The sequence below is a fragment of the Trachinotus anak genome, unplaced genomic scaffold (assembly GCF_046630095.1).
Source record: "Trachinotus anak isolate AG129_WGS33_773 ecotype Australia unplaced genomic scaffold, CSIRO_AGI_Tana_v1 ptg000016l, whole genome shotgun sequence".
Lineage (NCBI taxonomy): Eukaryota > Metazoa > Chordata > Actinopteri > Carangiformes > Carangidae > Trachinotus > Trachinotus anak.
Window position 1 is genome coordinate 770,910 of NW_027273867.1, and position 24,883 is coordinate 795,792.

Sequence of the window (24,883 nt, forward strand, 5' to 3'; positions counted from 1 at the left end):
TTCATGATGTGTGATGTGAGGGCCACCACTCTATAGTCATTCATGTGTATCACACTTGCTGATATAGAAAGTCTGGACCAGACTAGAAACCAGAATAGTTCTTTAGCTGTGCTGATGTTAAGTTATACAGAATATGTACTCATAACTGTTACAACTGTTTGCAGTCTTTTTTGCAGTAAAGGGACTCAGGACAGCTGGTCTGTCCCAAGGGACAACACAGGACACACTGGCAACTCAAAAGATGGAGTAAACTGCCCGAGAGTGGACCCAGTGCCTCAGGTAGCCACACACATGCAGCTTGTTAAACTTTATTTAAAATTATGGACAGCTCTGTAGTTAGATAGATAGATAGATAGATAGATAGATAGATAGATAGATAGATAGATAGATAGATAGATAGATAGATAGATAGATAGAAATGCAAATATCCAGCAGCTCGTTATAGAGACAAACATTCCTCCTATCATAACCACAAAAAAGACTAAATAAATAGAGTAATTAAATAACGATTAAAATAGATATAAAAAGTTTAATGGGACAAGAAACATGTCAGATGATTTGCACATGATAAAATACCTCAATTTAAGAGTTATGGTTTCTGTAAATCCACTAACAGCCTTGACAGGAGCATTCATCTCCTCCACAGAAATCCACACATCTGGAACCAAGCTAAGAATTGATGTATATTTTTTAAAAAGCCTCATACATCAGTGGTTTCATCAAAAAAGGCCCAGTAATTTCAGCTGGTCACTGTAGTATTTAGCTAAATAACTCAAACAGGAGGCAAAACACATTTGGTGCTCCAGTGAGTTATGCATGTATTGTAAATGCAGAACCAGAACTGTGTAGACAAAGTCTGCTGACGACAGAGTGATCAGTTCAGTGCAAAGATAAACCAACATGACAACAATTAGCAGTTCAGCATTACTGCAAAAACTGAAACTCAGTGTGGTGAACCTCACCTTTAAACACCTATCCATCGATTTGGTTTGGGATGTTTGTTTGGTAGAACAGATGAGTGGTAGAATGGCTCAGCAGTGTCATGGTAAGATCGAGGACAGCCAGGCAGTGCTGTTTTGTGTGGCTTTGACATAAATAACAAACTTTGTCTCTCTTGTCTCCTTCCTATTGTGACTCCTGACAGCAGGTGGTCTGTCCAGTGCAGTGCCAGGTCGTCATTGAGCAGCAGTCATCAGGTTTGCCTGGCTTCGGCACTTCGGCACAATAATATCACCCCCCCCCCCCCCCCCCCCCCCCCCCCCCCCCCCCCCCCCCAACAACAGGGACAGCATTAGGACACATCCTGGCTCCTCCCTCTCCACCCCATCCTCCAACCCTACCTCCAACCAAAGCTTAATGCCTTTATTGCCTGTGCTTGTGCACATGTGCATGTTTAAAAAAGCCTTCAAAAAGCATTGCCACTCCAGATTAGGTCCTGTCACAGTTTTTCAGTGTCCACACCACTAACACTCGTCACTTTTCCAGAGGGACTCTGTTCCATAACCAAAATATTGTATGTGTCAGATCTCCCCTGGTACACTGACATGTGAAGAGGTGCACCATGGTCTTAAATCCGTAAATGAAGCCAAATGTTTTCACCTGACCAGGACCTATATCAATGAATCTGTTGTGACAGAACTCCGTTCCTCTGCAATAAGAAATGGATGAAGCGTAGCGGCCTTTGAAACGCCTTAGAGAGGAGAGAGTGATTAGAAATGACCGTACAAGCTAAGAACCATGTGAACAGGCATTCTTTACTCAACTCTTCCTCACCCAAACCTGCACACCTCCAAAGAAAGCTACCTCAGTCTGACAAGAATGTCTGAGCCATAGTTGAGGCCAGTGTTAGCCTGTTGATGCTGCTGGTGCCAGCCTGCTAGCTAACCCCTTTCCCTTCAGCTACTTCCTTAGCCAGTGCCAGTGCCAGTGTACCGTGCCAGCCACCAACAAGGCCAGTTCAGAGAGTGCTGACTAGGACGACCACTATGGAGAGCGTAACCATGGCGGAGTCTGAATTCCACTGCCACAAGCCTAAGCCTTACTGTAACAGAGGTCAACATGAGCCTGAACAACCCCCCCACCATTTATCATCAACATGCTTTGGTGGAAATCTTCAACTTTTCTGATCTAACATCAGAAGATATCAAGAGGGTGTGAAGTGTCGAGGTTTCCATGGCTTTCAAACACCCACTGTTGTCCATCTCCAAAGATGAATCTGTGCAGAGGATTTCGCTCAGAGAAATATGGTCCAAGAAGCGCTTTGTGAACATTTAAGCCACGGGTTAAATTTTCCTATGATGTCCTTTAAAGAAAACAAGTTCAGACTAACATGATACTTCTTTAATCTGCACAAACCTGATGGCATATTGAAGATAAGCCAAAAAAGACTGTATAAGGCCATGCTGCCAAGTTAACTCTCCAGATGCCAAATTGGTCGCCCTGGACCTCAATGACACAGAGTTGGCGGCTAAAGATATTTTAAGGTGATACTTACCTGAATGCACAGCATGTGTCTCACCGAGTCAGCCTATCCAAAAAGTTGTATGAAAACCAAGCTGAATGATTCCCAAAGATGTAAACATTTTGATGGTTTTCTTTAGTTTCCTTTCAACATTTATTTTAAGAGAGAATACATTTACTTACAATTTTGGACTGTTCCTGATTGAAAGGGGTCACCTGTGTGTTAAGTGCTTTAACTGAACCCAAACCAAAAAAATGTGTTCATAATTTCATTACCTTTTTTTGAAATACCATCTTTCATGTCTCTTAATTTGGAAGTTATTCCAGGTGTACCCCGTCAACATGGAGCTGTATTTTAAAGAGTGACCAAATGAAGAGGTTAGATATTTTGAAAGACTTTTTATGCCAATATTATAAGAAATATTTTGTTTCTATTTTAAAGTAGGAGTTCTTGCCAAATATTTAGCTATTTTAAAGAAATGTGTAACCAAATACCTCTACAATTTTAACATTCATAGTCTTCACATTTACACTTCCTCATAACCAAAGCACAGAAACATGCTTGTGAGCGTGATAACATACATGTATGAATGACTAACAGTAGGTAAACTTTGAGGACAGCAGCTTTGAGTAGGAACCACAACTTCAGATTAACCCAAGTTACTCAACTAGATTCATCTGAAAGTTATTTGTCTTTTAATCAATAAAGGAGAAACAGTTGGTTGTATTTGTGCTGTCACCATTTCTCGCTAAAAGCCAGAATATAAAAGCCATGAAACAACACAGAATGAGCCTTCAACTAAACAACCAACATTAGCTGAGCTCATGTTGCTTCAAACCAGAGTTTCTACCATGACTTTGTCTCTTATCACATGACTGAAGAAGTTCATATATTATTGTATGTGTTGCCTCAAGCTTTTATGGTCCACAAGGTCTACCATAACCCTTTATGAGTGTTAAAGGTTTATTCAAAGCAAAACAGCTTCTCCCCTCCTCTCTTTTCTTACACATTCGAAAGCTTTTAAGCCAATGCGATACCAAAAAGTGTATTTGATATGGAAGACCTAAAAAGTCATTGCGTTTCTTTAGTGTGAAGTGTGTAGTGGTTCAACTATTTTTTTAAATGGAAAGTTTCTGTTGTGAACGATTCATTTCTCTTTTCATTTGAGTCTTTTGTTCTTCCTGCTGTTCTCAGGAAAAGTTGCCAAAATGAATGTTTTTATTGTTATTATTATTATTATTACTATTAGATTAGGATCAATTCAAATGTTTTCATTTTTTGACATGTGTAAGGATGATATGAAAATGTTTGTTAGGATTACTTTGTGATGGTCTTCAAGCAGATGATATGAGTTTTCCAGAAGTTTTTTGAGGCCAAACTCATGTTTTGCCCTGAAGAGCCAGTAACTAGAAGACAAAGACCCACAAAAAGAGAAAAAACTATAGGAAAGTAGAAACTGGCTGCTTGTACCAATGAGAAACAATGCTTTAATAATGACAAGTGCTTCTCTGCTCTCTGAGCTTTCCACTGCTTTGTTGTAGCTTTAACCTGTTGTGACTGAGGTCCTGTCCTCGGTCTTTGGCCAAAAGGAAAAGGTCTGGAGGATTTGATTGTGGATACATTGTAGCTAGAAACAGAGACCAAGCTGTGACCTGTAAGGTTTTCAAGGTGCATTTATTTTAATCTTTAATTCAAATCACAACAAAATGTCACAGACTGGGTTTCACCAGTTTCTTGGTGAATGGAAACTTTAACGCTTTATGTGTGCAAACTATGAGGAATTACTATTTTTTCCTCCTATAGCAAACAAAGTTATCAGGGATCAAACACGTTTGATTAGTTACACATCTACTGCTACAGTCTTATTGGTCTAAATCAGCGGTTTATGTTTATGTTTTTGTTTACGTGGCTACTGTGGTAACTTAAAACACATTGAGTTAATGACATCACTTAGTTCACTCTCCACTTGTCTGTTACACTGTACCTTATCATTTAGACAGACAGACAGTCAGATATACGTTCTACCTTCAGACCTCCTGAATGGTCAGACACCACCAAAAGACAAAATCTGTTTTTGTGATTTGTTTGACTCCTTATTTATTTGTTTAGCTCCTGTGTATGTCTTTAAGTTGTGAAGGTACCTACAACCCAATACCAGCACATTTCCACACTGTGGATACAATGAAATGAAAGCATATTTATTGTCGGTTAGTTTTCTGATAAAACTCTCCTCTTTCAGACAGTGTGTGCCTGCATATCATCAAAAACAAATGATAATGGATACAAACATTTCTTTGGGGTAAATGTTGCTGAATAAAGCTAGTATACAAAATGTTTAAAGTGGGATAGTTTAAACTAAGTAATACTGAAGAGAAGAGCTAACTGCTAAATGTGATTTGGTAATTATATCCAAACAGCTTGGTCTCTTTGTGACTGCAGACTGCTCTGGACCTTTTCTCTTTCATCACATTCAACATGGCTAAACCAAATAAAGACATTTTGTTGAATTCATGTTTCTCTGTCTGTTTTTCTTTTGTTAGCACTCATTAGATTCACTTAGGTAGCCCCGTGGTAGACTGGCAACCTTTCTAGGCCTAGGTGTCAATAAAACATCCCCACACCATCACACCGGCACCAGCACCTGAACAGGTTGGTCCATGGATAAGGATAAACAAAGATAAAGTTTCTAAGTAAAGTGTTAGCAGCAAAAGGCTGCATCACACCAGATCACACCAGATCCCACATCTGTTTAGATCAGAGTCTCTGGTTTCTGCACCTGAACTCTCAGATGTGGATTCATCTTTGTTTTGAGGGTTTATCACCTCAGCTCCACTGTACTGTCTGATTAGGTGTGTGTGTGTGTGTGTGTGTGTGTGTGTGTGTGTGTGTGTGTGTATGTCCACAGAAGAACTGTGGCAGGTTCTTGTAAATGCTGAGGTTGAAGTAAATGAGAGGCACAAGGCACAAAGATGCAATGAGACAATTAAAGTCTAAAACTTTGGAAATTCTTTTTAACCTTAAGAACAGTATGTGTAGCAAAATCATCTCAATCAATCTTTATCAGCTTTTTCTGACTCCTGGTTTATGACCTTTGACCTCTCAGTGGATGCTGTAAGTGGTTTTGGTTTGGCCTTCATTGACAGCTAATGTTGTTTGTTTCTCTTCCAGGGTCCTCAATGTTTCACAGCTGCCAAATGTGAGAGGGCTCCTGTCTTTAGAGTGGAGCAGCAGAGACGTTTGAATGTAGAGTGGTTTGTGGTTGGGCTGACACCCTGAGATTTGAGACCGAGTCCAGCTAATGGAGAGTGGGCCCTGTTTCCATCAAAAAAAACAAAACAACAGAAGACAGTTTAGCAGCTCTTCATCACTGTGCAAGAGAAGCAGCTTAAAAAACACAGACTTAAAGGCACACAAATGATAAGGTTAATGTTTTTGATGTGTTGGATGAAGCTGGACCAGTGCCTTCAGATACCGCCTGCACATGGCAGAAGGACACCAACTCTACTAGTGGTGACCCTCACCACATGCACAGTCAGGACACAGTCTTGTGAAGTCCTTGATGATTTAGACCAAATTTCCACCAAATTTTGATGTGCTGTACATCATACCAAGGATCCATCCAGCAAGGATTTTAGCTGATGGCTAGGTGATGCTACGACAGCTGGAGACAATGGGGTATCTCATTTTGTTACTCCCTTTGGTTCGATCATCTTTCGGAGGTTGATGGAGATGATTTCTTTCTTCTTCCATTCTTTTGGCATGGCTTCTAGCTTAGTCTTGTATTGTTGTGCAATCAGACTTCTCATCACTAAAAGGTATTGCTATTTTTTTATATTTGGCAGCATGTATTACAACCATTACCCTCCCTTTGTCCACTGGTGGGATGAAATAGAAGTTGAATTAATTAATTAATTGTCAGAAAAGACAGATGGGTAAACATGAGATGACCCAGTATGAGACCAAAATGCTATAAAAGATTTGAACCTCACTGATATAACTGGTGTTAAGCTTGAAAATCAAAAGAGAAGAACAATGGAAATGCCATAAAGTGATGACAACTCCTATGTCACATGACATTCATATCACACAACAGATTACACAAGTATCAGCCAGAAACTACCCCACAATTTACAACCAAACCTTATCGTCCACTCTGCTGAGAAGGTGATTGGCTGCAATCTACCATCCCTCCAGGACCTGTACGCCTTAAGGACTCTGAGGCGTGCAGGGAAGATTGTAGCTGACTCCTCCCACCCTGGACACAAACTCTTTGAGTCACTCTCCTCTGGCAGGAGGCTGCGGTCCTTCAGGACCAAAACCTCTCGCCACAAAAACAGCTTCTTCCCGTCTGCTATCAGCCTTATCAACAAGGCTAGAGAGCCCCACTGTTGCTGATCAATTGCACCAATCACCAGCACAAAGGCTTGCGCTTGCGCGTCTCTGCCGACGCGCACTCCGCACACCGCTCCCAGGTGTATTTCTCTCCAACGTGCGTTCAGTGCCCAACAAGCTGGATGAACTTCAGCTACTGGTGCAGAAGAACAGAGACTTTTCTTCATCTTCCGTTCTGTGCTTCACGGAGACATGGCTGTGTGGATCGATTCCGGACTCTGCGCTGAAGCTGGCCGGCTTCCAACTCTTCAGAGCGGATCGCGACACAGAGCTGTCCGGCAAAACGAAAGGTGGAGGAATCTGCTTTTATGCTAACAGTGGCTGGTGCAGAGACGTGACAGTGATCCTGCAGCACTGTCCTCCTGACCTGGAGACTTTCATCATAAACTGCAGACCCTTCTACTCCCCCCGTGAGTTCACTTCATTCATCCTGGTCGGTGTTTACATCCCACCACAGGCCACAGCAGATACTGTGTGTGGAGCGGACCAACCCGGACTCCGTAGTTATTGTCCTTGGTGACTTTAACAAAGGTAACCTCAGCCACGAACTGCCCAAATACAGACAGTTTGTTAATTGCCCGACCAGAGAGGGGAACACTCTGGACCACTGTTACACCACAATCAGTGGTGCTTATCACGCTGTCCCCCGGGCTGCACTGGGCCACTCTGACCATGTCATGGTCCACCTGATTCCCACATACAGGCAGAAACTAAAACTGTGTAAACCTGTTGTTTACAAGAACCTCCAAGAACCTCCACCTCTAATTGCACCAATCACCAGAACAAATTCCTTGTATGTGGAAACATACTTGGCAATAAAACCGATTCTGATTCTGATTCTAAACCCACAATATAAAACTAGAACCTAAAAGCTAGACTTTCATGGTTCTTTCATGTTCAGGATATGGGAAGATCAAGGTTACAGGTCCTTAAGGTGATGACACCTTAGCCGTATCTATGCACCAATTAAGTCTCTGAGATTACATTCACATTTACATTTACTCATTTGGCAGACACTTTTCTCCAAAGGAACTTACAAGTGAAGATCAGTAAAGCGTCAGTGTGGTAGGAACCCTTCATATAAGTATTAAGTATTACATCTATCTAATAAGTGCAAGGAGATTGTATAAGGAAGGGCATCAAAAAAAGTGCACAGTTAGTGCTAGGTAGACATGTTAAGATTTTAGGGAAAGGAGGTGTGCGCGAAAGGGATGCGTTTTCAAGAGATTCTTGAAGATAGAGAGGGATGCTTCGGCTCTGATAGAACTCAGGCGCTTGTTTCACCATCGGGGAACCACAGACCAGAATAGTCAGGACTGAGATTGCCTTGTGTGCAAGGACGGCAATGCCAGACAACATTCCCTGGAGGAACGTAGGGACCGAGAAGGAGCATAAGGCTGAATGATTGAGTTCAAGTAGATGGCGCAGACCCAGAAGTCACTCTGAAGGCAGCATTAGTGACTTGAATTTGATTTGGGCAGCCATGGGTAGCCAGTGTAGGTTGATGAGTAGTGGAGTGACATGTGCCCTTTTGCAGTGATTGAATACCAGGAGGGCTGCTGTGTTCTGGACCATCTGTATGGGTTTCACTGTGCACAGAGGAAGGCCCGCCAGACAAGCTTGTAGTAGTCCAGGCGAGAGATAACCATGGCCTGGACCAAGAGTTGGGTGGCCAACTGAGTCAGGTAAGGCAGATTTTATACACTTAGATAAGAATGGAAGTAGTGAGACAGGTCAATAGTTCTCCACATGAGCAGGGTCAAGTGAGGGTTTTTTGAGCAGAAGAGAAACCTGAGCCCATCTGAAGGCAGGTGGAAATGTTCCTGAAGCCAGTGAAGCATTTATCACATGTGTGACTGTTACAATGGAGGGAGATATGACCTGGAGAGGGTTTGTGGAACAGGATCCAACGTAAATATAGTAGCCCTCTCCTGGCTGAAACAGGATATTATCATGGAAGTTAAAAATGTTCATAGCACCAAATATCAAGTAGCTCATCAATATCTCTATTCAGATCACTAGTGGAACACATAAGACTGAAATCCTGTCACAACTGTCAAGGACATTTCCAGTAGACTTTTACTGAGCAAATATACTGATCGATACTTCACACCTGGTTGCACTTTGAGAATAATAATGCTGGTACAGTCACATTAAATACATAGTTACATTCACAGAGCACTTTATTAGGATCACCTGTATATTTGTTTATTATTTACATCACATATTATAAGTCGTCATACTTTTTTTCTTATTATTCTTTTTCCGTGTTGTACTGCTGCTTGGACAAATTCCAGGTAAATTATGCATCAAAATGTGGTTAAATCAGGAATACTGTGCTATGACTTTTCCTTATGATTCAAGTAACAATGGCGACACAAGTCAGGCAAAAAAGGAGACAATATGAAAATGATCCTTCCTCTCCTCTTTTGAGACACATTGCTACATCATAATTTAATATAGAAACATGACTGACACTTGAGACAGGTCAGGAGAGATGTTTTTGAGCGTACTAGTTAATTTTATGGCTGAAATCGCAATTGAGGGTTAGGCTCATTTCAGATTTTATAATGGGTGTGTAAAAATATAGAGAGTTGGAGTGGACCACACACATTCTAACTGACAATTTTCCTCAAAAAACTCTGTCTACCTCTTTAAAATCCCACAATTTCCAACCTTCATAGTCTATTGATATATAGAAACACAGATAAATTTGTCCTCTTTCACCCAGTGTTGCTCTCATTGTGACATCATGATTGTTTTAGAAGAAATCCCTCCTAAATGCAGAGACTGCTGTCCAAAACTCCAATAGAGATAATGGCAGTTTTAAAGCTGTGACAGCCCATAAACGATGAACAGTAGTAACAATTCATGTTTTGGTTGAAGCTTTGGGAAGGTCGTAGTGAAGAAGGCTATAGAGTAGATTTTCACTCCATGCGGAGAGTCATGAAGTTTAAAAGGGGAAGAGTGTAACCCAGGTTATTTTCTGTAGTTTACAGATATCTCCTAAACATTTCACATACATACTATGGGTAGATACTACAATTTACTGATGTTCCCTAAACACCTCAGATACAGACTGGTGGTATGCAAACAGAGAGACCTCTATCTCCACTAAGATACTGTGTACAAACCCTAACCAGCTCAGCCAGGTGTGACCACAAACCTATATAGTTTGAAAAGAGTCAGGTAAAGCACTCTAATGTGAGAGGGGGCAGCATCTAGTGTTTGGTGGCTGCACTAACCCTGACCCAACCAGCCACCACAGCAGACAGAAGAGCATAAAAAAACACAAAAAACACAGAATGAATTCTTCACCAGGAGAAGACGAGTTCATCGGGATTTAAGTCCAACATTATTAAATGTGTAAACAAACTGTTCAGTTGGACCGATGTGTTGCTTCTGGGCTCAGAGAACCAGAGGCGAGGTCTCAGATGTTTTATATAGAAGTTTTATTTGATGACCTTGTTGAAGGAGACTCTACCCAGTATTACTATGGTGTCCCTAATAAAGTGCTTCGTCAGTGCATGAATTATATAAATTGCACATATGTTAATCAAACTGAATCTATGCATACATAACAAGAGGTTATATCTTACTGACTATTACAATGTACAGTGAGTTTAATATTGGTCAAGTGGTAACTCAGTACATTCAGTAAGTTATTACTTCCAATTACTTCCAATATTTTATTTCTATACAATCCGAACTACTGTTCATAGAGGTTTTCACAGTCATGCAGGGAAACACAAATGATCCATCTTTGTCTGCTTGTGGAGGTAGTGGCAACACAAAGCTCAACATTTGGGGGAATATTTTCACTTCTCTCAGTTTCAGTTTCATGTCTGTGTTAGCTTAGTGCATAAGTGACGGATATACTATTCTATTCTACACTTTCTGCATCCTCGGACAGCTGCAGATGTTTCTCCAGTTGTTCACATGGTTTCATTCATACTACAATTGGGGGTCTACAGCAGTCTGTCCACACTCCACTCCAGTTGGTGGTGTAGGTGTTCTCGCACAACCTCTCTTCAATTTTGTTATCGGGAGCTTGCGCAGTTGTTATGCAGACAGTCACATTTTGGGTTACAGGCAGACATACACATTGGGGTCTGCTCATGTCTGTAATGGCTGCATTCAATACAGAGCTATGGAGATATTTTACTGACATGCAGTAATTTAATAGAATATCGGCACATTGGTTCTTGCAGCTCATCATAAGCAGCCAGAGAACGCGTAAAGGCAATTATCTTCAGGAGCTGCAACTACCATAAACTAACTTTCAGATCACAGTTTCACAGCTTTCAAAGCAGTTTTTGTAAAGAGCAACAAATGTCAAAGTTGTTGACCAATTAACCAAGCATCAAACAGCTGACGCCTGGATTAAGGACATTGGGTTAACTGTAACAGAGCAGATCACCACTGTTTAACTGGGATTCCCAGTGTGCTGGTTTGAGCTCAGGTCAGACTCCATCTCCCTAGCATCACCAGCATTTTGACCAGACAGATGATCCACAGAGCGAGGCGAGGCATTGTTGGTATGACCACTGCGGCAGAATGCCACCACGTCAGCGAGGTCAGCTCGGAAAGACGGCGTGTAGAAGCCATAGATGACAGGGTCACAGCATGTGTTCAGGTTGCCAAATACAAACAGTATGTGGTGTACATACTCAGGTGTGTGCTGGATAATTGCTGGTTGGAACCAGTACCAGATTCCCAGGAGGTAGTAGGGTGTCCAACAGATGACAAACGAGCTAACAATCACAATGGACATCTTGAGAGTCTTCATCCGGGCTTTGGGTATCATGTCTGTTCCACTGCGTCTCAGACAGTGCTCTCCATCTGCACAAACACAACATGGGAAACAACTCAAATGGAGCAAGCAATCATACTCACTTTGGAGCTAGAGCTTAAATGTGCTGTTTTATACATTTAACAACATCACTGCTGACAATACTGAAGAGCTTGTCTAGGCACAACTGTTCCATGGTAAGAGAAAAGAGCCCATGCATTAGTTCTAACATCTTCGACACACTTGTTTAAAATCAACAGTACAGGCTCAGTATCACACAAACTGGAGAGTTCAACAATGACAAATATGAATAAATAACTGGCAGCCACCGAAGTTTCCTCCATCATTTTTGCTGTGGTTCAAACATTATTCTGCAGAGGTGTAATGTAAAGACAGAGCTTTACAGGATTATTCCAGTTTATACTACATTATATTTATTGTTCTGTCCATCATTTCTGTCAGTCATAATATAGTTCTCACCAAGTTATCAGCTGAAATCTTTGACATCATTAAAGTCTGATAGGTCAAGCAACACGAGCACCATCCAGATGTGTCACTATCTGAAGCTGAGACCAACACTATGGTGCTGGGTCCACAGTGTACAGTTCAGGTATTTCCACCACTGGGCACAAAGTATCCCCAATTAAGTCATCAGCCACATCCTATTTTCCTTTTTACTCCCTTTATAACATCTCTACAGTCTGTTGAAGGACCCGCTGAAGCCTTCGACAGGTCTGAGGTCAGCTTTGGTGAACTTTGAACTCTGTCAGAGCTGGGAAGACTTCACAAGCTTTGAGAGCTATTTTGACTGACAATGGCATATGTCTGACTTGGTAGTGCTAGCAGGTAGCTGTACTCTAGCTGTAGCTGACAAGCTACCTGTTAATAGTTATTCAAGTTCCAGCACCACAAGAAAGATGTTTGTGTGACACTTTCTGGAGTGACTAGATTATTTAGGTTTTGTGTGTTCAAGAGACAACAGACTCCTGCATTGATGAAATATTTCTGTAGTCCAGCCCTTAAGTCATCATCACCTGGGTCCCTCCACAAACAGCCATACAATTTCTCCGTTGTGTTTTGGATGATTACAGAAAATCAGCAACAGTTTCTGACAGGTTTTGTTTGGCAGGATTATCTTCACTAATGACACCACTTTATGATGTTTAAAGCCTAAATACAATCATCAGCAGTAAAAAGCTAATGTTAGGCTATAAACCAACTACACCACAGTCACATGACTTCACCGTCACCACCACTAACCTACAGCTTGTAGTTTGATTTAGGACTGAGCTCTTCTACAAAAGCCTTTCCTCTGACAAAGTTAGTAAAAGTTTGTAAGAGGGAGTGGAAACACAACAAGGCTGTAAAGGTGGACTTGGTGAGGAGATCGGTTTTCATGTTGGACTGATGACGTTTAACGTCCCCGACAACCTCTGTAGTCTCATTTAAACACTTATTAGCAACTGGCCTTTTTTAGCAGACGGAAAAGCTTCAAAAAATCAGGACTGGGGGATTTACTGACGGATTTGATGTCAGAGAATAAAACCTTAAAATGTCTTGAGCTGGTGTTAAACACAGACCTGATTTCAGTCATCAACTAGAAACACATTCAAACAACCAGAGACTCAGGACCAGGGAACAGGAAGTGAGGACATGCTGATTAATGTCCAGGTTTTAGGATTTTAGGACTCATTACTGTTGCACTCTGTCACAGAACTTAAAGAAAATCAAGCTTTGAATTTCTAGAAATAGTACTAAATGTTTGAAGTCAGTTATTAATTACCTTATTTATTCTTCAGAGTGACTTTAATACATCCTGTCTTTATTTCACTCCAGTTTATCAACAGCTACAGTCAGCACATCAGTCAGTAATAATCCCTCACTGAACAGGAAGAACGTTTACAGTGCATCCGGAAAGTATTCACAGTGCTTCACTTTTTGCATATTTTGTTATGTTACAGCCTTATTCCAAAATGGATTAAATTCATTTTTTACCTCAAAATTCTACACACAATACCCCATAATGACAAAGTGAAAAAGTTTGCTTGAAATTTTTGCAAATATATATTAAAAAAAAAAAAAAAAAAAAAAAAAAAAAAAAAAATCACATGTACACAAGTATTCACAACCTTTGCCATGACACTCAAAATTGAGTTCAGGTGCATCCTGTTCCCACTGACCATCCTCTAGCTGTTTCTACAACTTGAGTCCACCTGTGGTAAATTCAGTTGATTGGACAGGCACACACCTGTCTATATAAGGTCCCAAGTTGACGGTGCATGTCAGAGCACAAACCAAGCTATGAAGTACAAGGAATTGTCTTTAGACCTCCGAGACAGGATTGTATCGAGGCACAGATCTGGGGAAGGGTACAGAAAAATTTCTGCAGCATTGAAGGTCCCAATGAGCACAGTGGCCTCCATCATCCATACATGGAAGAAGTTTGGAACCACCAGGACTCTTCCTGGAGCTGGCTGCCCAGCCAATCTGAGCAATCGGGGGGAGAAGGGCCTTAGTCAGGGAGGTGACCAAGAACCTGATGGTCACTCTGACAGTGCTCCAGCGTTGCTCTGTGGAGAGAGGAGAACCTTCCAGAACGACAACCATTTCTGCAGCACTCCACCAGGCCTGTATGGTAGAGTGGCCAGACGACAGCCACTCCTCAATAAAAGGCACATGACAGCCCACCTTTAGTTCGCCAAAAGGCACCTGAAGGACTCTCAGACCATGTGAAACAAAATTCTCTGGTCTGATGAAACAAAGATTGAACTCTTTGGCCTGAGGAAACCAGGCACCGCTCATCATTTGGCCAATACCATCCCTACAGTGAAGCATGGTGGTAGTAGCATTATGCTGTGGGGATGTTTTTCGGGAGCAGGAACTGGGAGACTAGTCGGGGTCGAGGGAAAGATGAATGCAGCAATGTACAGAGACATCCTTGATAACCTGCTCCAGAGCGCTCTGGACCTCGGACTGAGGCGAAGGTTCATCTTCCAACAGGACAACGACCCTAAGCACACAGCCAAGATAACAAAGGAGTGGCTTCGGGACAACTCTGTGAATGTCCTTGAGCGGCTCAGCCAGAGCCCAGACTTGAACCCAATTGAACATCTCTGGAGAGAGCTGAAAATAGCTGTGCACTGACGCTCCCCATCCAACCTGATGGAGCTTGAGAGGTTCTGCAAAGAAGAATGGGAGAAACTGCCCAAAAATAGGTGTGCCAAGCTTGTAGCATCATACTCAAAAAGACTTGAGGCTGTAATTGCTGCCAAAGGTGCTTCACCAAAGTATTGAGCAAAGGCTTTGAATACTTATGTACATGTTATATTTTTTTAATAAATTTGCAAAACTTTCAAGCAAACTTTTTTTTACTTTGTCATTATGGGGTGTTGTGTGTAGACTTTTGAGGTAAAAATTATCAAAAAAAATTATTGTAATTAATTTAATCCATTTTGGAATAAGGCTGTAATATAACAAAATTTGGAAAAAGGGAAGCGCTGTGAATACTTTCCGGATGCACTGTACATGACAGGTTGTCTCTTCTGAAGAAGTTTGTCTCACCTGGAGGTTTGTTTCCAACCTCTCTGATCATTTGATTGCACATATCTTTACCTTTGAACATATTTTAATGATGTCTCTGTGTTCCCAGATCTATTTCCTTAATGACTGTTAACAGTAGCTGAAGTGCAAAAGTAACACCCAAGTGGTAATAAACTAGAATTCTTTAAATCAATTTTGTGCTGAGTGTTGATATTCATTAAGACCCCCCCCCCCCCCCCCCCCCCCCCCAAAAGGTCACACACCTTTGCTCTTGGGCATCTGCCCATTGATCTTGGTGAGGATGCAGGTGTAGCAGAAAGTCATCACCAGCAGAGGGAAGACATACAGCGTCACAAAGTGAAACATGTTGTATGCCGTCTCATGCCAGCGATGCTGGAAACTTCCATGAGTCACACACTGAGTGAAGTCCACTCCATCAGCCTTAATGGCCCGAAAGATGAACAGCTGAGGATGAACAGTGTAAAGACATGAGCAATGAATGAATGTAATCACAGAAAAACACATGTGTAGTTTGTATTTTTTCAACAAACAAATATTTGTTCATAAACAAACTACACAAAGAACCACACAGTGCTGCAGGTTCTTCGACTCCATGTCGTGCATTTAAAATAATTTATAGCACCTCGGATAATGAGTTGTAATTGTCAAAAACATGAAGATAATCACTTGTCATTGACTGTTTGAGGCAGATTTAAAAGGTGATGAAGGTGTTGGTTTTTTTTGAATTAACAACAGTGGTCACACCTGAGCTGGTGAATATACAGTTAGTGAGAGAAGGGACAAAGTTAGAAGGCTGTGAATAAAGGTTCTGTACAGGTGTAATGTGAAGAAGAATGAAACTGACAGGAGACAATATCTCATCAAAAACAACAATATTAATGCTTCTTATTGTCAACATGTGCAGATCCAAACCAACACTGAATTTTCCCTAATGACAAATAATGTGTGTGTCATTGTCTGATATAACTCATTCCTCCAGACTATTAAAAACATCAACGAGTCTGACATATTGGATATTTATTTGTTTGATCCTCTATGTGCTAATTGAATTGGTGGAGTAATGTTCGTATTTATTCAGTGAATAATTCACATGCATTTCCTTTTATCTGAAGATATAGCTTCTTCCCATCTGCTATTAGCCTCATCAACAAGGCTAGAGAGCCCCACTGTTGCTGATCAATTGCACCAATCACCAGAAAAAATTCCTTGTATGTGAAAATATACTTGGCAATAAAACTGATTCTGATTCTGATTCTGATTCTGAAGATGCCACATCACAAAAGATATTTGCTTAGTTTCTTGTTTTTCCAGATCCTTTACACTATAACCAATATTTTCATACTATTGAGGCATATTATATAATATAAGATACCAAATAATTCTGAAACTTTTCACATCATAACAATATCTCACCTTATCTCATCATCATCATCATCATCATCATCATCATCATCATCATCATCATCATCATCATCATCATCATGAAAATTTTACAAAACCTCAGAATCATGTTACAAAAAACTTCTTGTCATAAGATGATGAACTTGTTAAAGAGAAAAAGTTCCATCATTGTCTAATGATCAATCATGAACATGATGATGTAGACAGGTGTATTGTGGCTGTGTGCTGTTCGGGTTTTTTTTTTTTTTTTTAATAATTTTACAGAGACTAAAGTGTCTGATGTCTGGAAGATGGTCCTGGATCAGGGTTAGTATTTTATAGTTCTGTGATTATTTTATTTTCAAAAAAACAAGTCTAATTTTCTACTCATATGACTGTAAATATAATGTCAGGGAATGAGTTGCACTAAATGGAAAATGTCTCTGTGCAGAAAAAAGCTGTCACATGTCAGCGTTCAACACTCTGACTGTTACAGCATCTAGTTAACTAGTTAACTCCAGTTAAGGTCATACACGGTGTACTCTGCTGTACTGTCTGAGAGTCCACACACAATCATTGTCTAATCTAGAATCTATAATGTTAGTGTAGCTACAAACAGTCTAATGTTGACAATGTGTGATGAGACTTAAAGGCCAGAATCTACTGTACCTGTGGAGAGGCCAGCAGCACACTCAGAGTCCAGGCCACGAGCAGCATGCGTCTGTTCCTAAGGCCAGCATCGAGAGAGTCCAGAGGATGAAGGATGGCCTTGTAGCGGTCCAGACTCACCACCACCAGTATGAACGCAGCTGAGTGCATGGCAAAGAGCTTGAAGAAACACAACAGCTTACACATGAGATCCCCTGCATACCACTGCACTGTAATGTTCCAGATGGCATCCAGCGGCATCACCACAAACGTCATCACCAGATCAGCTGATGCCAAGCTGGTAATGAGGGGGCGGAGATGTGCTGCCAGGCGATAACCCCGCCCCCAGCACACACTGATGAGGACTGACAGGTTACTAATGGCAGCAAAGACAAACAGCACCAGGGTGGCTGCTACACGGCAGCGGGCCGCAACAGTGAAGGATGGGGCCTCCCAGGGTGGAGGGGAGGTTGGAGCAGAGGAGTTGAGCAGGAAGAAGACAGAGATGTTGTGTGAAGAACCAGCAGGTGTGGACATCCATAGAGACAGGTTTCCTGTCATCCTGTGACACAGAGAAACAGCTGATTAAAACACCTGTTCAGATGATGGTCTGGCACAGTGCTGTAGACCTTTCCTTATTCTGTTGCTGTTTCAAGTAGGAAAATATGGTTAATCTGGAGGACAAATACAGATGTTTCTTCAGATGTCTTGCCACTCCTGAGCAAATTCGATAGTTTGTTGATTATGATATGAAAATAGATCAAAACAAACCATGCAGCAAATAGACATTAAATGAGCCTTTCTTCAAAGGTTAATGCACTGTCACTTTTTCTTTCATGAACTTTAAAAAAAATATAATATCAATATAATATCAGTAACCAGCTCAGTTCAGTTCTTTTCAGAAGTAGTTCATTGTCTTCATTAGCTTTTATTTTTTCATGTATTTTCATGTATCTGTATCCTTGTTGTTCTTGTGTTTTATACATACAATTTAAAATTCAAGAAAAAAAAGAAGAGAAGAATCCATACTGGTGTTCACTCAATAATTTATATTTACAGATGAAAAGATTCAGTTGTTTCAGAAACAACAAACAACAACAAAAATTTTGAAAACTGATGAAAAATGATGCCAGTTATCCATGTAGTGCATTTTATCACCATTTTTAAATATAATACAACCCCAACTTTTTCCAATTTCATACTGTTAGGAAAGACTCTGTTTTGAAAGGACTGATTACATACAGGTCAGTGGACCTACAATAGAGTCAATTACTTCTTTAATGATTACTATGTCAATGTAATTAGTTGATCTTTTGTTTTTAAATTTTCTTACAGTTTCAATTATATCAGTTTCATTTACCCAACATAGGAACATAGAGCTGATATTGCCCTTAGGTACCACAATCTTTCTGGCCAACACCCACAAAATAATCATTGAAATCATCAACAATGCTTTTCAAATTATCCACTTCAGAGCTATTCAAAAAGTAAAAGATTTATAACATCTGTCTCAAATGATATGATTACTTTGAATGTTATTTTTACTATCCTCTAACAATTTATTGTAATGTTCCTTCTTCTGTGATCTCATAATGGAAATCAATTTGTTCTTATACAATTTTTCTAAAAAAAATCAATTTCACTATTTCTGAGCTGTAAACATTTCTTATAAAGTAACACAATCCCTCTGGCTTAGAATATGTTAAAAACTGTGAAAATGCTCCATGTTTTTAGTGCTTTAAAAATAGAAGAGAAGGAATCTAAAAGATTGCCTTCCATCTGAAACCACAGTGAGTCTTGTCTCTTCAACAATCATTATGCTAAATTTCTTAACTGGGCTGACTAGAAGTAATAGTGGAAGTTGGGAAGACCATGGGCTCTGACTTCATTATGTTAAGCTAATCCTTGCTATTTTATTACACCAGATGTATTTTTGAAATATGTTTGTCCAAAGATTTTACAAAACGCAACAGATAGATAACACGGTAATATTTGTAAAAGAAAATTCAATCTTCATTCTTAAAACAGTTACTCTTCCTAACAAAGATAATGGTATAATGGACCATTTAGATCTTATCTATGAGAGGAGTATAGCTCTCTTCAAATAAATTATCTAACAGTAGTGTAAAATATATTTTTAAGTATTGAAACCCCCCTGGTGTCCCGTAAAAAGGACAAGTGTTGTACATTTCTTCTGTTGGCATTGTATGCAAGGGCCATGCATTGGATTTGTTAAAATGTATCTTATGTCATGAGTATCTGCCGAATTGCTCAATTGTACTGTATAAATGTAATATTGAAATTTCTGGCTCTGTTAAATATAAGATTATGTCATCTGCATATAGAGATATTTTATGTTCATTGTTATTAGTCTTCAATCCTTTAATATTTGTATTGTCTTGTATAGATGATGCCATGGGTTCAATCATCCTTCCTGCCCATTCCTGTTACATGCCACAACAGCTGTGTCATCTGAGTATTTCTGGATGTGGAGACTCAGAGTTGTATTTTAAGTCTGCTGTATACAGGGTGAAAAGGACCAGAGCAAGAACAGTCCCCTGTGGAGCCCCAGTGCTGCTTACCACTGTCCCTGAGACACAGTTACGACCTCAACCTGTGGCCTCAGATGATGAAGAAGCAGCCACTCCAGGGTCTTTGATGATGTGTGACGTGAGGGCCACTAGTCTATCTATCTTGTTTGTTGTTGAAGCAGCGTACAGCTCTTGTTGGTATCACAGTGTCCATACAGAACTTAATGTAATCTGTGGTGCAGTCAACCATTCTATCAAGATCAGTGTCCTTGCTGTTTGCTCCAGGTCATGAATGAGTGGGCGGTTGCAGCCTGCCTCAGTACACAGGGCTTGTAGGAAGGCTGAAGAAAGACCAGATTATGGTCTGATCTGTGGTAGTAGAGCTGAAGAAGTGTGAGCCTCCATGATGTTTGCACACAACAGATCAAATGCCTTATTTTCTCTTGTGGGACAGTCAACATACTGAGCAAAGCCAGACAGGTGAGAGGGGAGGGTAACATGATTAAAATCACTTGATATTGTGATGAATGCATCAGGGTGCTGGGTCTGTACTCTCACAACAGTTTCATGAATGAGACTGTACAATGTGGTGCAGGCATCAAACTCAGAATGAGTGTATATCTTTGCTGAAAGATAATTTAACTGAACTAATGTAGTAAGGCAGTAGGTCTAACCTCATGCTTTGTTTTCCAGTTGGCAGAAAGAGTCATACAAGACTTTATTCAGACATTTCTAGAACCACGCTCTGTTTTGTTGTTGGTGCCAAGCTGTTCCACAGATGCATTGTTAATGACACACTGTTGTGTCATGTGGATTTTTCTTTAAAATTTGACATGTAAAAGACACACATTACAGAAGCTCTGACAGTTTCTTGTCCATGTAGAAACTGTGACAAAAGGATCCTTATGGTGTTTACATTTTCATCCCATGTATGAAGAACTCAAAAAATGTTTTTAATGATATGATATTTCAAGAGGGATATTTATTTTGTTCTACATTGTTTTTCAGAATCTGCACTGATATAATCCTCTGTGGCACAAAAGCAAAGACATGAGAAGGTGCAGACCAAGAAGAGCAGGAACATGGTCAAAGAGAAGACAACATCAGTGAACCTGCATGTTTACACTCATCATGAAGCTCAGTGACTTTAAGTGGGACTTTGTTTGATCTTTTATACACACATGCACACACACACTCACTTAATATTGTACTGCTATTTGAATAAAAAATGTTTTATTTCAATAAATATTTTAAAATGAACTGCATCATGAGTTTTTTTTCCCCTTTTCATTAATTTGTTTATTATAATTGTTATTATCATTAGTATTAGTAGTAGTATAGTGGTAGTAGTAGTAATTGTACCACAGTAACATACTGTAAATTTACGGTAATTTACTGACAAAACTGTAGACAGTATTGTGTTGTAAATTTACAAGAATACAGTAAATAACTGTACATGTATTCCAGTGATTTACTGTAATTCTAAAATACACTAAGAAACTGTAAAAAATACAGTACCTTATGGGCAAAGCTGCTGCTAGTAAATTACTGTAAATTTACACAAAAAATTCTGACAGTGTACATACATAAGAGCACACCACAACACAACACATATATGACACCACATACAAGTGTGGCTTAAAAGATAAAATGTCCCTGAAAATAAGACATAAATGTGTTTAAAGAGTACATAACTAAATAAAATATAAATAATATATATATAATATAAATATATATATATATATATATATATATATATATATATATATATATATAAGACCAGCAGAGGTTAACTCAGGTGTTAATGAGTCTAATAGAGGTGGGCACAAAACTTGTTGTGGCCTGTTTAGTCCTGGGTACACACTGACAGACGCCTTCACCACTTGGGTTTGTAAAGGAACACTTGACACAATTCTTAGTCATTCTGCTATTGGGTTTGCTTCAAATGCCCCTTCAACATACATCACTGTCTTCTGTATTCTCTGGTCAGATGACCTCTGCATTCTTGTCGTAACAGACAGTGGTTTATACTCATAAGTCAGTCCATGATTGCAGCCACCCTTGGAGGCAAGCAATACATGGTCATCTTACATCAGAGTAAAGGCCCTTAAATCCAACACTTCCTGAGGCCTACTGTCATTCAAGGCTGCTGCTGCTGCTAATGATTACTTAATGATACTTGTAAATGTTTTACTCCTATTTGATCTGATTAATTTGAAATTCTGTTTAGTTTTCTTTGACTCCTGATCTTCTGTTTTTGTTTGTTTGTGCTTCTCCTTCTTCCCTACAAGTGTTTTCTGTCATTTACCAGTCCGTTATTGTAAATAAGAAATTGTTCTTAAGTATTAGTCAGTAGTAATTACTACATTATCACCTAATGTACTGTAGTAGTTACTGGAGTAACTATTTGTGAAGGAAGAAATCAGTTGATGATATTTCAGCCAGTGAAACCAGCAGAGGCCACAGCACATACAGAAAGGATGAGTTTTCAGCCAAATGTGCAGTGGAATTTTATTCTGAACAAGAGAAGCTCAATGGGTAAAGGCTCTTTCTTGTTAAATATGTGAATAGTATATAATAGTGTTTCCCATACATAGACCATCCTGTGGCGCACCGCCACAGAATGATTCTGTTTTTTTGTTTTTTTTTTCCGTTGTTGTTTTCCCTCTCGTCTACGCTCTCAACGTAATATCGTTCCGTTCATTCATCTCCGCATAGCGCTCTTTCTCTGTTATTCTCGGACACACACGGACACACACACACACACACACAGACACAGGCACACGCGCACACGCACACACACACGCGCACACACACACACACACAAGCGCGCATATGCCAGCGGTGCGCGGGAAAATCAACCAGCGCATCACTGGTGCATTCCCCCAATGGTGTCAGTGGAGCGCCACAAATTGCTACCTGGTCTGTGGGAAACACTGTATAACAAGCCATAAGAACATTAAAGACGTGATGCAGCACACAGACTAAGAACACTGGTCATGAACGATAGTGCCATTCCTCTTGAAGCCTTGTCAGTGAGATGAAGGATTTTGAGATCAGCCCTTTCTTGTAATGGTAACCAATACAAAGACACCAGGACAGGTGATCAAACTTCCTAGATCTAGTGAGGACTCTGGCAGCTGCATTTTGGACCAAATGTTGTCCTTTTGTTGCTCTCAGGGGTCAGACAAGAGTTAAATAGTTGTAACTGTAGTACATAAGTGCATTAGTGGCAGTAGTAATGTGCATGAACAAGGATTTCAGCATCTGAACTGGTCAAAATTGAGCATGTTTTGATTAAGTTATGTGGATGAAAGAGGGCTTTGTAAGGCTTCGAAAGATTCTGTCAGGGTCAAAAACTAATTCTTGATTGAATGGCTCTGTCAAATTGTTCAGCCATCAATCTGAATCAGGTCTCAATCTAGTTGGACCAACAAACAACATTTCAGTCTTGTGGGAAGGAAGTTATTGCACCTCCAGTTATGGACTTCAGACAAGCATGTCTTTAGTGTTTCAAGCTGGGAGGAATCAGATGTTTGGTCAGACTGAGTGGTCTCCTCAGTGCAGATTCTTCTCTTTCATCAGTCTCATCAGGAGGTGTCAGATTCATTCTTCAACAGAACAAGTCCAAACACACAACCAGAGTCATAAAAGAACTATCCTCAGTGACCAGAAGAACCAGGAGTCCTTCAACAGATAGTCTGACCCCCACAGAGCCCTGATCTCAACATCATGGAGTCAGTCTGGGGCTCACATGAAGAGACAGAGACACTGAGAGAGAGGAAGAGTGGCAGGTTCTCCAAGATGCTAGAACATTCTACCTGCCAAGCACCTGAAGAAATGTGCAGGTGTAGAGAGGAGAACTGGTGCTGGGTTAAAGGCAAGGGGGGTCACAGCAAATACTGATCTGATCTGGTTTGTAATTCGTAATTATCCACCACATGCAGATAGGGCCGGCCTACAGGAGACGCAGGGGTTCCCTCTGCTGACTGGGCACAGCACCTCTCCTGTGTTGTTGCACCAAAGAACTCAGTACAGTGAAACAATCCTTTTGTTTCACTGCATTACTCTGATGCTCGGGGGAGACGCGGGGGGAGACGCGCCCTCTCCCTCCACCCGCAAATACTGATTTAAACCCTCGAAACTCCATCTATTACTAGACTTCAGTGTGTGAGCCACAAAGACGAGCAGCTGACCTTACCTCTGTCTACTGGTGGTCCGATGAAGCCAGAAGATACCCGGTTCCTGAGCGGAGCTGTCCAACGTGCTGAAGCATCACTGAGCCTGGTCTCTGTCCTCCGCCACCTTTCACTACCTGACGAGTTAAAGCTTCAGCCGGATCAATGTGACGGTTTTAATCGCATCCATCAGATCGCGCCATCAGCCTGGCCTGCACGCGCATGTTCGTCACTTATAGTGAACCTATTCCACATGAACAAGGAGCCACTACGATCAATGCCGATTGGATGATTAAAGCGGGTGACGCGCGGGATGTTGCAGCGGTAACCACCTCCTGACAGAGAGACATCCTGGGGAATTTCCAGTGCATCGGTGGCTCTTTGCACAGAGCTGGGGAGAGAGGTATCAAAGAACGGCTCTACCAGAACCAGATCTTCATTCAAATCAGTTTTCACTGCCAAACCTTACCTTCGTGATTCTCTCTACCTGCTCACACCTCACCAGGGGCGGACTGGCCATCTGTGTGATCTGGAGAATCACAGAACGGCCGGTACTCCAGGACGGCCGCCGGCCGACCACCCACCACGCAGTCATCACCTGTTTTTTCCCCCTGCTAATCGACTGTTTCACACTCCAGTACGGTAGGTGGCAGCAGTGCACCTTTAAGTTGGATGCCAGCGGCCCGGCCGTGCCCGCCAATTAAGGAGAAGGAGAAGAAGAAGTGGAGTAGCAGCAGCAAAGACGTTCAAGCATATTGACCATAGAAACAATATGGATAACGCGGGTAAAAAACGGAAAGAAAAGGGTGGGGTTGAGAAGGCGCGGGGAAAAAAATGCGACATTCAGAGAGTGAAGCCACTAAATGTCGCAAATTAACTGAAATGTTCAGCAGCACAGCCAGCAGCAGCACCACTGAAGTTCAGTTTAATATTAGCAGCA

At 40.8% G+C, this 24,883-nt stretch overlaps 1 protein-coding gene across 1 annotated transcript; it reads right to left on the reverse strand.

Annotated features, from left to right (window-relative positions):
- Positions 1-8,494: 8,494 nt before the first annotated feature.
- On the reverse strand, positions 8,495-24,571 carry LOC139633529 (gonadotropin-releasing hormone II receptor-like). Its single transcript, XM_071499236.1, has 4 exons — positions 24,413-24,571; positions 17,256-17,796; positions 15,449-15,650; positions 8,495-11,695 (listed from the first exon to the last, which is right to left on the reverse strand). The coding sequence occupies exons 2-4, from the start codon at positions 17,793-17,795 to the stop codon at positions 11,280-11,282; spliced, it is 1,158 nt and encodes a 385-aa protein (XP_071355337.1). The 5' UTR covers position 17,796; positions 24,413-24,571; the 3' UTR covers positions 8,495-11,279.
- Positions 24,572-24,883: the final 312 nt, after the last annotated feature.